Genomic DNA, 17,710 nt, shown 5'->3' with positions numbered 1-17,710 from the left:
CATTTGACAATACTTAAATTTCTTAATGTCAACAAAATTCGGGATGATATTCAAAAGGAGGATGCTTTTCGAGGTCTCTGTGCAATGGTATGCATCTGCTTTTGTTTGGTTTTGACTTTTTGATTTGAAGCAGAAACTTACTTATGTTTTTTTGGTTTGCAGGTGAAAGTGAACACATCAGTGGATTTAAGTTCACTTGTTTTCTTATGTAGAGCCATTTCTAGTTGGCATGTAAGTTTTTTATTTCAACTATTCTTCAACACACACACACACACAGAGTATATATACACGTGTCAACAACATTTCAGCATGCACACCTGATTTTTAGAGGCTAGTCAATAGTCATGGTCTGGAGTAAAATTGAAGAAATCAACTAAACCGCCATCACCATTCAGCTCTATAACGACACCTCTCTTACAATCAGCTCATACCATAGAGATGCATCCTTTCATTCTCTGATAAGGTTTTCTCTCCTTCTCAGTTCTCGCTGCAAATTGACTATGTCACTATCTGTGTTTATGATTTTGGTGAGTTCATCATGTATCTATATCCCTTTCCAGCAATCTACGCATACTTTTGTTTAACTTGCCTTTATTTTGTGTTCATACAACTGAAATTTGCTTTAATGTGTGATTTCACTACATAATTTGGTTATGTAATTATTATACAATGATTTGAACATCATTTGTGCGTTGGGTGCGTCGACTCAATATATGGTAACAAAATCTCACATTTTCCAGCAATTAATTGTGTATATCTTAATTGTAAGGGGTAGCATGTCTTTGACTAAGAATTGGAATCACAGTGTTACATCCTGCTAGTGTTAGAAAAACGTCATGAGCAGAAATTCTTTCATTCCCATTTAGCCCTTTATGAAGCAACCCCATGAGATCAGGATCCACAGTAATATCAGATTTTATCTTCTTTCCTTTCATGTCTGCTTCTGTTGAAACAAGAATGTTATAAACTGACAAAAAGAATGTTATAAAATAAAACTACTAAAAGAAAGTCAAATGTCAAAAAGTCAAACCCGGATTCTCTTTATCCAGAATTGGTGGATTATGATAATGCTTCCCGGAAATAGAAGCTTTTCTGAATTCCATTTTGTTTTCAGTAAGTGTTCCAGTTTTATCAGAAAACATATAACAAATTTAACCTAAATCTTCATTTATACTTAAGGATCTGCATTGAAACCTTGAGTTTGTACTGCTATCATACATGTGTTTGTCTTCTATCATGAAATAAGATTGACCTGATCGAACCAATTCCATGGTGATGTATAAAGATATCGGAATCATGATCTGAAACACAATAACAGAACTCAAAAATGCAAAAAAACGCCTCCATTGGAATCCCATAGTATTTATACGGTTTTCCTGGAAACTTTCCCTTTATAAGAAAGCTCTTTCTGTAATAAGGAATCGTATCAATTGCATCCTGATGACTCATCAGCCATAAACACATCCCAATAGCAACAACAAGACATAATATGAATAGAAAAACATATAACCAGATAGTTTATGAGTTCATTGCTTGTTCAAGTCTGCTTCTTTTTGAAGGGGAAATTGCACTATTTAGCATAGCTTTTGTCTCTTGTCCAGCATACACAAAAACACCTATAACCCATTTTGTGTTTTTCACCTGACACCCACATAAGATAATGTTTGATTGACTAAGGGAAACTTTATGACCATTTTACTCTATCAGCTGTGAACTCATATATGTTTCTATTAGGTTGTTCACATCTAATTACCCCTGATATTGACCCTAATGGCATTAAGGATGTTTCTTGTCTAGCATAACGTGTCTTTAAATTCGACTCTTCATCTAAATTCATGGTTTGTATGTAAGCAATGCTACTAGGATCACTTGTCCACATCAGCACCATGTCACAAGGGATTGTCACAAGAGATTCTTTGTTGTTCTCATTTATGTCTGATCTGTGTCTTCTCCAATCCTCGTATCCATCTTTTATAGCAGTTACTGTGAGAATAAAAAGGAGAGGGAAGAGAGAGATTGTTCTTCCAAAGACTATAAGAGGAGGAAGCTGATTGAGAGTTGCAATGGCTAAAAAGTATATGTAAGCCACTTGATGAAACTGAATGAAGAGATTCTTGGGTAGGAAGTTTATAAGTGTGTATTTGCTAGTGCTAATCTTGTTTCCTGCTGAAAGTGGGTTGGTCTCCAAATGGCGGCCTAAGGACCGAGTAATCTGTTGTTTCCTGCATTTACCCTTTCATCATTTTCGATTTCCTTTTGCACTTTATATGCTTATGAGATAATCTGCTATCAGGCAAGGTGTATGCCTTGTTTCTGTTGGACCTATTTGTTTCCCACTATTACTGATTAGATGAGTAGGGTAACCTGTAATCATGTATGCTTGCCACATAAAGCTGTATTTTGCCATACCTGGCTTGCTTGCACCAACAGTTATTAAGCAAAAAGCCTGTAGTGGGTGGTTTAGTTTTGTTAGTTGGAGTTCACATGATCGTCAAAGTAATTTGCTTTAGAGATTTGCTGGAGGCTTCTGTTGCTATATGCTAAACCCAACATGATATTAGTGTTGCTGTTCTTGTAATTGTGATCATTCGTTGCTAATACAGCTATGCATTTGAAATCAGAGGCTATGATTTGTTGGGTTGTTATTGGTAGTGTATTTCTTTATAATTAGCTCTAAAATGATGTTTTTTAACTGCAGATGAAAACAGGATGTGCTGCTCTTGTTTTATGTTTGAATATCAGTGTGGACCCACCCGATGTTATAAAGATTTCACCTTGTGCCAGGATTATAAGCATACTACAGTTAAGTTAATTCATTATCTTTGTGCTGAAACATGTTATAATCAATTAATCATTACAAAATTATATATGAGAATAAGTGTGGTTATATTAATTATTAAGAAGATATGAAAAGAACATGGACTGGATCTTGTCCAAAAGACATGAATGCCCTCCTCAAAAAAAAGCTTAGCCTAATTGAAGTGTTATAAAGATACAAAAATGTAGCAATAGATAAGGTTGTATAGTTTTAATATTATTAGGAATGTGCAGATATGTTGGGCATTTTCTATCTATTTGGAAGCTGTTGCTATTCTCCCACAGTTGGTTCTGTTGCAGCGAAGTGGAAATGTTGACAAATTGACCGGTCAATATGTTTTCTTTCTTGGGTATTCTCCCTTCTATTTTGGCATGATATCATTATGAAGCTGGATAACCATGAAAAATGGTTTTTTAAATGATCAAAAATAGTATAATAATCATTTAGAAAATAGGATGCTATGAATGAAAATTTGTTTGTTTGCATTGTATTGTTAGGGCATACCGTGCATTGTATATTCTCAACTGGATTTGTCGGTATCTCACACAGCCCCATTTTAATGGATGGTTATGTAAGTTAAAGCTTTTCTCTTATTCTTATTGTCTATACATGTATTTCATTTGAGTTTTTGTTTGTTTTTTTGTTTGTTTGTTTGTTTTCAGCCTATTTCTCTGGCTTAATACAAACAGCTCTTTATCCTGATTTCTTCTAATATTACTTCATAAGGTACTCAACCTCCATTCCCATTCTTTCTGTTCTGTCTTTTACTTTAAGCATAATCATAATAACACAGGCTTTATGAGGAAGGGCATTTACGTCTTTACTCTTCGCCTGGGTGGCAGTGGGACAAAATTTGCAATTTTCCAGACTGAATAAGACTACTACTACATTACATGACCATGACCATTTAATACTTGCTTTCAATAAACCAAGTTTCATAATATTTATTCAGATCAAATGAATATTTTTAGGAAGAAAGACAAATAGGTGAATTGTTAATAAGTCTAAGACAGGATTTTTGGTTATTATTCTTTCTCATTCTATACATAATAACTTCTTAGCACATTCCCCTTCCTTAGCTTATTATTAGCTAAACCTAATCAAATACAGTAGTTTCTTATTCTCATCTCATGTGTATGTGTACGTATAATTGGAAAGGCAATTCCAAGCTTTAATTTCCAGCATGAGCATCACCTACCTGGCTTGGCGTTTGAAGCTTCAATTACCAGCATGAGCATCACCAAGCTCCAATTCCCTTTCTACCCTTCACTTGCAGGTTGATGATTTGTCAAGAATGTTCAGACTATTTTCCAAAAATACCCCATGGATTGGATCCTGTCTCTTGTATGTTAAAAAAGGTCTCTTGTATGTTTAAAAAGGTTTGTGATTTAGGAGTTGGATTCTATTTTTTTTAAAGTAGAATGCAGTTATTTGTATTTGTTGTCATCTGTTTTTATCTTTTTGACACAATGCAGCATGTTGCTGCTGAAGGCACAACCTTGGTCAAACAGGCAGAAGATGTTGCAAGTAATAAGAGATTGCAGGTTGATCCTGGTACATGGCCAATAATGATCTTTAGGGTCTGCTAGAAGGATTGGAGATTGCAGTTAAGATTCTATCTAAGACTTCACGCCAAGGACTTGATGAATTTAAGCTAGCAATGTTTTACTTGATTTGGACATGAACCCTAAGATATCATATTTTGGCATGGCTAGAAGCTTTGGAGGAAACGAGACTCAAGAAAAAGTAAACACACAGAGAGTTGTTGGCACATAGTAAGCAAGATAATGCAATTGTATATAAATGAGTTCATTTTTTTATAACATTTACTCACTATTAGAATAATTATTTGTATTTGACATATTAGTGAAATGAATTATCTTTCTTATTTATGGTATTTTATTTTGTTTTATGAGATTTTTAATGTATTATTTAATTTGACAATTAGTAAATCTATAAATAATACTTTATTTAAACATTTAAAATTATGATACGCAAAAGTCTGTGTCATCTTCATTTATGACATGGCCTTTCTTGACAGGGACTTTGTTGATACGCATTGCGTGTCATTAACACGTGCGTCGTAAGGTTAAGACACGCAAATGCATGTCGTCTTCCTTTATGACAGGGCCTTCCTTGATACGCATTGCGTGTCGTAAATGCGCGTCGTAAATGAGCGTCGTAAATGCGCGTCGTCTATAGACGACGCGCAAAAGCGTGTCGTCTTCCTTTATGACAGGGCCTTCCTTGACGCACATTTGTGCGTCGTCTGAGCCTTTTACGACACGCAATGAGCGTCGTAAAAGGTTGTTTTTCTAGTAGTGCTCAAATGTACAAGAATAGGAAACATCTTACTCTTCATTTGATAAGTGTTATAAACTTTCTAAAGATTATGTCACTCAATGGCTCAATCTTGGAGTATGACGCTAAGATTTGATTTTGATGTATGATTTATCTTTTGATTTAACCATTTCAACAACTCATGATTCCTCTCCTTAGCCAAACAAATGAACTAAGGTGTCCTTAGAGGATCAATTGTGATATGGTTTCATAATCACTAAGATAATCATTAAACAAAATACTCAAGTACTCTCCCATCTCTTCAGATTGGAGAAGCTTTTATCTTTCTGCCTTATTTGATTCTTCTTACTCATTATGTCTATCATTGAAACTCTTCAATGATCCAGAATTATACTTAAACTTGTAAGTATAACCATATTTACTAAACTTTAGTAAATCATAATGAATAATCTTATCAACCTTTGTGGTGGACCTGACCAACACAAAACCAAGTGTACCTAATCTTTTAGTCCTTCACTTGACTCACATGTACATGTGAACAAGGAATTAGTCTTAATTTCCCAAAGATGAAAACTTCTCATTCATCATACAATACAAGTTGCATGATTCCAAGTCTCTATCTAACTGAAACTTGGGTGATGAGAATCTTTCCTTATTTGGTAAATTATGATACTACCACAAATGAAAGAATCAAATCCATTTTCAAATATGGCTATTAATGGAAACATATAATCAACAATTTTTTCACAAATTCCATTATAAGGATACTTAAAATAAATAAAATCAAAACTTTTCATTTATTTTAAAACTTTGCGGAAAACTTATCCTTACAACGCATATGAAAACCTTGTTGTTATCTATTCCTAAGCAATATGTCTCAACTCCTAAGTAACAGCTCAAAATTCTGATCACCGAACCATGCAATCAAAATCCCTCTTCGCGATCAGAATCAGCATATACTTCCTTTAAGTTTCTTCACTTTTCTTTGATTCTTAAAACATCAACATGTGATGCAGTCACATCATGCAATAAGAATCTCAGAATAGAAACTTAATAGAGTTAGACAATGGACTTTACCTAAAGTAGAGTCAAACATTTGACTTTACTATTCTTATGGACTTTTAGGTAAATTTGGCAGCTTCGCAACCAATGTCCTTCCTTTGGCAACAGAAACATATGGACTCTTTGGAAACGGTACACGGGACTATCATAGACTTAGCCTTTCTCTTTACCATTTGGTCAAGCGAGTTGACTATGACCAATCCCTTTCAATTGGGAAGAGAAAGGTTTTCTGGACTTCCAATGTTACCATTGTCAATGTCTATGGAAGTTTGGGAAGTTGATCTTCCAATCAAATTTTGCTTTACCAATGCTCCAAATCATTGTTGATTCAACATCATCAAGCAAATAGGTAAGATCATTAAGGGTCATGTCGTGATATCTCATCAGGGAGTGACCAAGTCAACAGCCAGCTACCTTGAGACTTCGACACCCGACTCTCCCGGCTTGTCAATATGTGACTTAATCTCCAAGACCTAAGCACATATAGACTTTGTTTGCCAATAGGGATTGAGTGACTTAGAACTTATCAGGTCTTGAAACTTGTGGGATAGGGAGATTTATTGGAGGAGGTGGAGGAAGTGAAGTATGATTTTCAGTCCCACTAATGCACAACAAAGGGATTGATCTTTCACCTTGATTGCCATTCGGGATATCATCTTCATTAGGAAGCTTGTTCCTAAGGATTTAGGAAGACCATAGATGTCCAAACTAGACATCTATAATGGGAGAAATTCAAGTTAGTTGATTTAAAGTCCTGAATATAACACCCAATATGAAATAATAAGGCTAGGACCCAATAACCTATTTATAACTAAAAGAGGGATGCCGTAATCCAAATTATAAAATAGGTAAAGGTAGGTAAATGACGATTTACCAATATCCACCATGAAAAACGAAATATAATTAAGTTTTAATTGGATTTGAAACTCCTAGATCTTTTGAGATACATTGAACTTTCAATGGCATGTTTGAATCTCAATTGTGCCCTCTCAAGTTTGTGACTGGGATGTCGAGGATCACAAACAAGGTGTGAACCATACAAATTGACTTGGTACCCTCAACAATATTACCTAATCGATGTGCCGGTTAGCCACACAGCTCCATCGATCTATAATAAAGTCAAGTTACCATTTGCCACTCTTACTAGTCCATGTTAGTGTGTCAGTTAACCACACACGCTCCACTAACGACTTGGTAAGGTATAAAGTGTATTTTTATGGGCTAGCACCAATTTCACATTTTCCTAAAGTAACTAAGATTGGGAATTTATAATGTATAGTTACTTTATAATTCATTATACTTTTAATGAGCATTTAAATTCGTATCCTATCCATTCGGCTAACGACCCTCCACCGATCAAGGAAGTAGTGGGTGAGAGTAAACACCCATTAAGTCACCATTTTATAGGCAACAACCTTATACCCCCCTTATAGACTGACTTCGTGAATGAGGCCTACTAACGGTAAGAATGACATATTCTTATACATATCTATATAATAAAATTATAATAATAGTATAAATGTTGATTTTTAAACTTTTTAAAAATCTAAGGTTTAATTTGGAATTAAAGTATTAAAGTGTAAGACTTTTCAAATTCCAAAACTTGAGGGCAAGATTTGAAACTATTCCAAGTCTCTTCACTTTGTAACTTATGAGTTTAATGGTTCATAAAAATGAAGACTCTTCATTTTATGAAACCTCTTTAGTTCTTTAATCACAATTTAAAGAAGTGACTTTTGGTTATGCATAACTTGAGGACAAGTTATGGACACCATCATTGCCATTAAGATCATGAATTAAACACACATGGAGGTTAGACATAATTCCTATGATCTTCTAAAACTCATAAGAACACACATTCATGTCAAGCAATTTCAAGAAATCATATAAACATATACAATACTTGAAAATTAATAAAAGTCATGTAAAATGGGTTAACATAATCATTATCATTTTGAAAAACAGATTTTACGCGTCCAAAACAGATTGCGATAATGATTTTAATCCATTTCCAGCAACAAAACACGAAAAAACTACCCAGCACGCTCCTACTCGTCGAGTACATGATTCTACTCGTCGAGTAGGATGAATTTGTTCATGGACTCGGCGAGTCCTCCCCATGAACTCGGCGAGTCCAGTCGTCAGTGAGCAGATTTTTCGATTTTTAAGCAGTTTTGCATCAAGTATACAGAAAACAATCCTAGGCTCCGATACCACTGATGGGTTTTGAGCATTCTAACACTTCCTAAGTGTACATGCAACCATAATAACCTTGAATCTATGTTTTCTCTATATACATGCAAATTTCTATTTCAAGGTTATTTCCTAACTAGCATGGCATGGGGAATACATAATACATAAAAACCTAGTAGAAATGCATACCTTGTTGTTGCTTAGATTCCTTCAAGACTTTGTGAGCCTAGCACCCCAAATGTTGTAACGCCTGTGTTTCCGGGCTTTCTATTTTTAGCAATGTAATAGTCTAGGTTAACCTTTGTAACCCGTTTTGAAATAATTAGATTGTGTTATTTGAGTATTATGTGTTTTGTGCTTAATTGCTTAATTATGTGGTTTGATTAATTAAGAATAAAAATAAGCGTCAAAATTTAAGTGTAAAATAAACTTAATATCTTTGAATAATGTTGTAGTAGTTGAAACGAGGTTTCCGAATATATATAGAACGCCCAAATCTGACTTCGTATGAGGAAGTTATGATTTATCGAAGTATCGGCTTAGCGGTGTGCAGCCCGAAATACTCGATTTGAGATCGAGCGGTTTTTAGCCAAAGCAATCTAAATGAGAATCGAAGATCTCATTGTTGGTATCAAAGCGATAAAAAGTTAGGCGAGAACGGACGTCAAACGAAGAAGTTATGAATTTATAACGAAGTTTTCCTATCGCGGCCTATTAAAAATAAATAATAAAAATAAAGTCAAAATTAGCCAACGGAGTCTAAACAAAAGTTGTAGAGCGTGGTCTCACCTTCGCGTGGATATAAATAACGTCGAAAACGGAGTTCGTATGAAGAAGATATGAATTTCCGAAGTTTATTAAATAAATTTTATTTATTTTTAATCTTTTAATCCGGCATTATCCGAAGACGAGTCACCGGTTCGATCCGACGTACGCCCCGCGTACTCCGAAGTGTCGACATCGCAGCAAGTGGCTTCGGATGACGCATGCAGTGACGATTTCGGAAGCAGTACGCGCCGCGTACTGCAGTACGCCCCGCGTACTCCGAGGCTCCAGCCTCCTATAAATAGGAACCGAAGGCAGCCAAGTCTTTTGCCAATTTCCTCTCTTCTCTCTCCCGTTTTGCATCGTTTTGCGTGCCAGAAATATCCCGAAGCCCCGGTATCATACTCAAGCCCCGAGGCAAGTCCCGAGATCCCGAAGATCCCGAGAAGTGCGGTTCCCTAGCCGAAGCTCTGCCCGCGAGAAGTTCGATTTTTGTGAAGATCTTCCAGATCTGCTGAGGATTACTACTTCTGCAAGTCGTAGTGTTGTCCGATCATCTTCTGGTCAAGTGAGTGTATACTACCTTTCATAAACATGATAATAATACAAGTTTGGTCCGAGTGTATTAAGTATATTGTCGTTTATAAGTGTGAGTGTGTAGTTACCTTCTTCTAACACATAAATATTAAGTATTTTCTATAAAATACGTGCTATGTGTATAGTATATTGTTGTTTATATGTGTGAATGTGTATTCACTCTCTTCTATCTCATAGATATGATTTATTTTCTATTGAGATATGTGCTATGTGTGTTTGTGTCTCATCTGTTATGTGGATTATGTGTTGATTAAAGCATGCTATACAGGTTTTCAAAACTATGTATAAAAATGTATATTTTATCTACTAATATGTTGGGTAGAACATGGGTAGATAGTTGGTGTGTAATAAACAGATGAGAGGCCTCGTTGTTGTTTGATTTAGTCATCTAGCGGAGTTTAGATGACGACCACTGGCTATTCTAGACAGTCTTGTGGAAACATTAGCAGGTTCGCCACCTATAGGTGTTAATGAACTTGGGTGTTCATTCGCTGTACTCCATCCCCCTCATGGTTGCCTTATTTGACTTATATTGCTGAGGTACCCCCGAAGCATGTGTTGTCGCCCCGATGAAATATTCTTAGACTAGGTCCCTTGTGTTAGTTGTTTTAGGGACATAAAGTGAGAATAACGGGAATGGGTAATTGGGTTATTGTTGGTTGGTGAAAATTAAATATGATTATTTATTGTGGGTTGAAAACCCTATATGCTCACCAGGCTCCCAAGCCTAACCCACTCAGTTTTATTTGTATTACAGGAAGTGGCGCAAGGGAATGAGATGGATGAACCATCGGTTGTTTTGTTTACAAGTCTGTATTTGTATATATTTGTTGAATGACTTGTAATGTTATCGTTTATGCTTATTGGTCTGTATCGGAACATGACACCCCGAGTTATGATTATAATGAAAATACATTTCTTTTATGAAATGCTTTGGTAAACATTGTTTTATCATGTTTTGTTTTTGGGAACAAATTCCGCAACTCTTTCAAATCAAAAGGATTTACTCTGAAAATATTTTTAAAGCATAAATGAAAAACGGTCTTTTCAGGCCGAGATTTTGGGGATGTCACAATGTTGTGTCTCAAATTCTTCACACAACACTACAACCTTCAAAATCGGCTATGCCCTCACAAGAATACTCTAGTGCCCGATTTTCCTAGCCATGGGGTCCCTTTTATAGTGGTGTCATAATTAGGGTTTCATCATGAAGACTCATAATTGTCATGACTCTTCCATTCTCATGACCCAAGGATTTGTAACTCCCATGGACTATCCATGGAGCTCCAAATAGTTATACCCATAACCCATAAACCATGGATCATTTAATCCACTATAAAAGTTTAGATGATTGTCATAATCAACCCCATATATTTAATTACTTTCAACTTGATCACCAAATTAATACTTAAATTAATATTTGATCAAGACTAATTAAATAATACTATTATTAATATATTAGAACTTAAAATATATTAATAATCACAAGTGTACTTTCTCTCATTTTGTCTATCCAAGTATTGCAATGCCATGCAACCCAAATGGACCATGCCGGGTCGGGTCAAGTACATACCAAATAAAGTTATCGACTTAGACAATATAGCCAACAAAAGGATCTCACAATCATAATCCTTTACCACACCCAACCATATACGCTGCCTCATGTTCAGATTGGCTGATCCATCAAATACCTCTAGCTCTTGTGATCCGTGTAGATAGTACAGATGACCCCATAGACGTAATGTCGCCAAATCTTGAGAACAAACACCACTGCCCCCGACTCCAAATTGTGTGTATGATAATTCACCACATGAGGCTTCAACTGCCTCGACGCATATGCAATCACATGGCCCCGTTGCATCAACACTACACCTAAACTCGTGATCGAAGCATCACAATATACCACAAAGTCCTCAACACCCTCTGGCAGGGTCAGAATTGGTGCCTCACACAATTTCTATCTCAAGCTCTCAAAAGTTGTCTGGTACTCAGGCCCCCAACGAAATATGACAGTCTTCTTTATCATCCTGGTCAAGGGAACTGATATCTTGGATAATTCCTAAATAAATCTCCAAGAGTAACTTGCCAATCCAAGGAAACTATGAATCTCAGATGGAGTCCTCGGAACCTCCCACCTCATCATCGCCTCAATCTTGGTCATATTGACCAGAATACCTTTTTGGTTGACAAGGTGCCCTACAAACTACACCTCGCGCAACCAAAAATCACACTTGGAGAACTTTTCGTATAATCTCTCCCTCCTCAGAGTCTCCAATACCTCTCTCAGGTGCTCCTCATGCTGCTCTCGAGTCTTAGAATAGACCAGGATGTCATTAATAAACATAAGGGAAAACTGCAATAAAGTCCTTACATATTGACCTCATAATCGATTTAGTCGTTATATCTTTTTTATTCAATTAAGTCCTAAAAATTGGTAATTGTACTCAATTTAACCCTTTTATTCGGTCAACAAGTCATCTAACTTTCAAAAAGTATATTTTTGGCCCAAATTTCGAAATTCGTTACAAATTGGGCAAAAATTTACAGTTTTGGCCCAACTTTCAAATTTTATTACAAATTTGGTCCAAAATTTACCCTTTTGGCCCAAATTTTAGACTTTTGTGATGAATTCATCCTAAATTTAGTTTCTTTTATAGCTTTTTTCTCAAAATGTTATTTCGAATATGTTTTTATCTTTCTAAAATCATATTTATACAAAAAAAAACATATTTTCACATAAAAAATCTTATAATTTCTATATAAAAACTTTTTAAATAAACGTTTTTTATACGAAATATCTATTTATAAAAATAGATATTTATTAAGTATTTAATAAATGTAAAATCTTTATGATTCATCGCAGCCAACATCGAAGTTTGAGAACAGCACCGAACCACCAGCCAATACTACGATCTACTTAACCACAAGGATGGGTAATGTTGGTGAGTAGTAACATAGCGGTTGGTGGTCGGAGACGATGTTTGGTGGTTTTTAAGGCGTAGTTTTCTAGCGATATTAGTAGAGTATGTGAAAATAATCACAACAATGAGTAAGTTTTTTTTTGCTAGGTATTTCATAGGAAAAAAAAAGTAAGAGATGATGGTGAAAGAGAAGATGAGTGGTTGAAGTTGGTGTTTTATGATGGTTGTCGGTCGTTATGGGGAAGGAAAGCTATAGTGTTTGTAGACATTTCTTTTATAAAAACGTGTTTAAATATTTTTTTTATTTAATACGTGTTTGTATACATTTAATATATAAACCTATTTGAATAAGTGTATATTTATTATAAAATAGGTGCTTATACATATATATATATATATATATATATATATATATATATATATATATATATATATATATATATATATACATATATGTTTGTGTGTGTGTTTACAAAAGAAATGTATACAAACACTTATTTGGTTGCATAAAATATGTTTCTGACAAATGATATGCATACGTTTATTATGAAATAGGTGTTTATATATATATATATATATATATATATATATATAAATATATATATATATATATATATATATATATATATATATATATATATATATATATATATATATATACATACAAATGTATTTATAATAAAATATATTTTTGTATACACTAGTTTTTTTGTAAAATACATGTTTGTATACATTTTTTTTATAAAAACGGATCTGTATATATTTATGCACATAATAAATACCTATTTTTATAAGTAGGTATTTCGTAAACAAAAAAGTTTTTTTAAAAAAAATATTTATATAGAAAATATAAGATTTTTATGTGAAAATGTGTTTTTTTTTTTGTATAAATATGATTTTATAAAGAAAAAACATATTTGAATAAATATTGAAATTTGGGCCAAATTTGGATGAATTCATAACAAAATTCTAAATTTGGGCTAAAAGGGTAAATTTTGGACCAAATTTGTAAAAAAATTTAAAATCTACGCCAAAAGTATAAAATTTGGACCAAATTTGTAATAAATGTTGAAATTTGGGCCAAAAATGTAATTTTTAAAAGTTAGATGACCTATTGACCGTGTAAAAGGTTTAAATTGAATATGATTATTGGTTTTTGGGACTTAATTGAATAAAAAAGTATATAAGGACTAAATCGATTATGAGGTCAACATGTAAGGACTTTATTGTAGTTTTCCCTAAACACAATCACATGTCGATCCAACATGGGTCTGCATATGTGATTCATGAGATCCATGAATGCGGCTGGAGAATTGGTGAGACCGAAAGGCATCACCACGAACTCGTAATGACCATAACGAGTTCGGAAGGCCGTCTTATGCATGTCCTTATCCCTGGCCCTCATCTGATGATAACCCGAACACAGATCAATCTTGGAGAACCAAGATGTGACTTGAAGCCGATCAAATAAATCGTCAATCCTCAGGAGTAGGTAACGTTTATTTACCGTTAGCTTATTCACGCCCCGGTAGTCAATATAGATCGGATGCATCATATCTTTTTTGTTTAAAAATAAGATCGATGATATGGTGAACTACTCGGCCGAATAAGTCCCTTGTCTAGCAGCTCCTACATCTGGGTAGACAGCTCATGCATCTTTGGAGGTGCTAACCGATAAGGTGCTTTGGATATCAGAGCCACACCTGGAACCAAGTCAATCTGAAACTCTACCTACATCTCTGGTGGCACTCCCAACAAATACTCCGGGAACACAACCGGGTATTCCCGAACAATCAACACATCATTACTGGTCACCTCACCCTTTTCCTGTATATCCCTCACATATGCCACAAACCCAGAACATCCATGCAGAAGATAACGCGTGGCCTTGGTTGCCGAATAGAGAGCCGGCCCACGCTGAGCACCCTCACCGTGGATCACCAACTCTCCCCCACTTGGGGTCCAAACACGTACCAACTGAAGCCCAAAATCAATCATCGATCTCCCCATTCGGGCTCAACCAATCCATCACCACAATGATCTTGCTCTCGCGCATGGGAATCAAAACAAAATCAATCAGGTACTGCTCAATGAATAACTCCAACGTTCATCCTCGGTGAACTATCGACACTCACACCAGATGGTCATCAGCAATCTAAACCTCCAATGGATAATCCAACTCTCCGGGAACATCGTCAAACCTCTTGCTAAGCACAAGGGATACAAAAGATTGGGTAGCTCCTAAATCGAATAAGACCAATGCATGAATACCGTTCACAAGAAATGACCCTAAACAACAATAAAAGCATATAATAATAACAAATAACATAAATAAGAAGATAAGGAGAAGATACATACTAGTGACGACATCGGTTGCTGCACGAGCCTCCTCGGCTGTCAGCTGAAATGCCCTGCTCTGAACAACAGGCGCATCCGCCTTGCCTTGACAGCCATCAGTGATTCTCAAAATCGCTAGAGAAGGTGCTTCTACTGGTCCTCCTAATGCTAAACTCGGGTAGTTGGCCTTCTTGTGGCCCCTCTGATTGCAATGGAAGCAACTCAAATATAATGTCTGGGTGGTGGTGGTAGTAGTAGTAGTACAATCCCTACTGAAATGCCCTGTTTTGCTGCACTTGAAGCAACTCGAATCACCCTCTCTACAGACTCCATCATGTGCCCTGTTGCAATTGCCACAACGGCTCTGACCCTTCGATATATAATAGAATCCCTCAGGTTTCTTCGCAGAAACCCCAGTCATCTGCCCATGCTGATCCGAAAACGGGGTTCTCGCCCAGTACGCACAACTTACTCATGAGTACGCCCGACGTACTCGTCAGACAAACAACCTTATTAAATTGTCTTAACCCATTATGATTTTGATGTCCAAATTCATATCCAAGGTCATTAAAGTGTATTAAGCCATAAATGTGCAAACTTTATGCTTTTGCATGACTTAATGGAACTCAAACCATGAATTAAGCCTTCTATTTCCCTTAAGTGGTCACCAACTCATGCATGGTTGAGTTCTAACCTCCAAGATTTGATTTTTATGTCTTCATGCACACATAATAGCCCAAAATGACAACTTAAATGGTCTGGAGTAGTCCATACTCCATGAGACCAATTTATGGGGCAAAAAGATGCTACGTTCTTCTCCAAACCTAGATCTAGACTTAGAATGAAGAAGTTTTAGACTTTATACCTCCACTGGGATAGAAATGATGAACAACCTCTTGATCTACAAGCTCATTCTTGTCCAATGCTTCTCCTTAAGCCTACTTCTTCTTCAAGATCACAAAAGAACACCTAAAAACTCTTTGTAAACTCGATAATGCACTCAAAATGGCTACGGGGGCTGATAAGGTGAAGAGCTTGAGGGACTTAATGAGCTTAAATAGGGTGCAAATCCTAAATATTAGGGTTTACCCCCTGGCTTGGGGCGTACGCCCAATGTACGCAAGGGACACCCCCACTTCGCACATGCATGAGAGTACGCAGTGCGTACCTTGTGTACGCCCAATGTACTTCGGTCAAGTCCATGAATAATAAAAACAATTGCAAAAGTTTTACCTGACAATTCGGATGTTACACATTTCTTCACCAATTCCATTATAAACACCACCTAAATTTCAAAATATAGCAGGTGAACACCCTTTATGTTGAAATTTTTTTGTTGCTTGCTTGAAATTGGGCTAATTTAGGACCCAATACCTTACTTTTTAATGCATGTTGATGTTGTGAGACCGGAACCATTGGGCGTACTCTCACCACATTAGAATGATAATGTACTTTTTTATCCAATAAAATCTTTAACTTAGGATTTTAATGTGTTCCATGGAGTCAACACTAATATATATATATATATATATATATATATATATATATATATATATATATATATATATATATATATATATTTCACAGGCTTATAGTTTTTGATCTACAGTTCTTTTAGGAGGTTGGAATTGAAATGTTCCGCAATAGCTGATGCAACTCAGATTGTGACATTCAGATCTCCCTTACTTTAACGGAGAGAGAAACGAAGAAAACTAATAAAAAAAATAATATGTGATTAACCACGGGCTCACTTACTAGTTTAAACATAAATATCAAAAGTTAATGTATACTTTTGAAATTTACAAATTTAATCGGTTAACAAACATTTCATTATTTTTGAATTGTTTACGTGAATGGAATTAGTTTATTAAAAATAATCTTGAAAAGTGTGGATACTTTGTTGTTCAATGTGAAGACTAAAAATAAAGTGGTGTTAGTTGGTCCTTCAAGAAGTTTACTTTGCATTGCATGCGTAATGGTTTCTATGATTCTTCTAGTTATATGCTTGAAAAACTAATCTCTAGTGGATTGACTTGAAATAGATGTACTTACTTTAACTTAATCATGTCAACATTACAACAATATGATGTCTAAGATTACTCTAAAAATTAGAAACGGTAAAATAAACTAAAAATAAAGTGATGTTAGTTGGTCCTTTAAGAAGTTAACTTTGCATAGCATGCGCAATGGTTTCTATGATTTTCCTAGTTATATGCTTGAAACACTAATCTCTAGTGGATTGACTTGAAATAGATGTACTTACTTTAACTTAATCATGTCAACATTACAACAATATGATGTCTAAGATTACTCTAAAAATTAGACAATGGTAAAATAAACTAATATTATTATCATTTTAAGATCTATACAAAAGTAAAATAGTTATCAATTTTATAGGTGAAACTAAAAAATTGGCAGGTACTTGACAAATCACCAAACGACACCCATTTAAAAATCCAAAAATAAATAAATAAATAATCTTTAGATTCGACCTCCAATTGATATATATATATATATATATATATATATATATATATATATATATATATATATATATATATATATATATATATATATGGAAAAGTTTAATAAAGAACCATAATTATTGGCATGGTTTGGCGGCAAGGTAAAAGTTAAGTCATGACAAGCCTTGGCGAGCCATGACGTTTTTCAAGGCGTGACTATATAATATACACTAAAACATATAAATCATATA

At 35.0% G+C, this 17,710-nt stretch overlaps 1 protein-coding gene and 1 pseudogene across 1 annotated transcript; one reads left to right on the top strand and one right to left on the bottom strand.

The window, feature by feature from the left end:
• Positions 1-758: 758 nt before the first annotated feature.
• LOC145064763 (phospholipid-transporting ATPase 1 pseudogene) lies at positions 759-2,374 on the bottom strand (annotated as a pseudogene).
• LOC145064754 (ER lumen protein-retaining receptor A-like) lies at positions 2,373-3,530 on the top strand. The gene is made up of 6 exons (XM_079012133.1): positions 2,373-2,496; positions 2,604-2,653; positions 2,699-2,758; positions 3,052-3,167; positions 3,316-3,389; positions 3,481-3,530. Exons 1-6 carry the CDS (start codon positions 2,373-2,375, stop codon positions 3,528-3,530), a joined length of 474 nt encoding a protein of 157 aa, XP_078868259.1.
• The last annotated feature ends 14,180 nt before the right edge of the window (positions 3,531-17,710 follow it).

The sequence above is a fragment of the Lactuca serriola genome, chromosome 1, assembly GCF_051521515.1.
Source record: "Lactuca serriola cultivar US96UC23 chromosome 1, Lser_US96UC23_V15, whole genome shotgun sequence".
In the NCBI taxonomy this organism is placed as follows: domain Eukaryota; kingdom Viridiplantae; phylum Streptophyta; class Magnoliopsida; order Asterales; family Asteraceae; genus Lactuca; species Lactuca serriola.
Note: the sequence above shows the minus strand (reverse complement) of the source record. Positions and strands in the feature narration are given on the sequence as shown.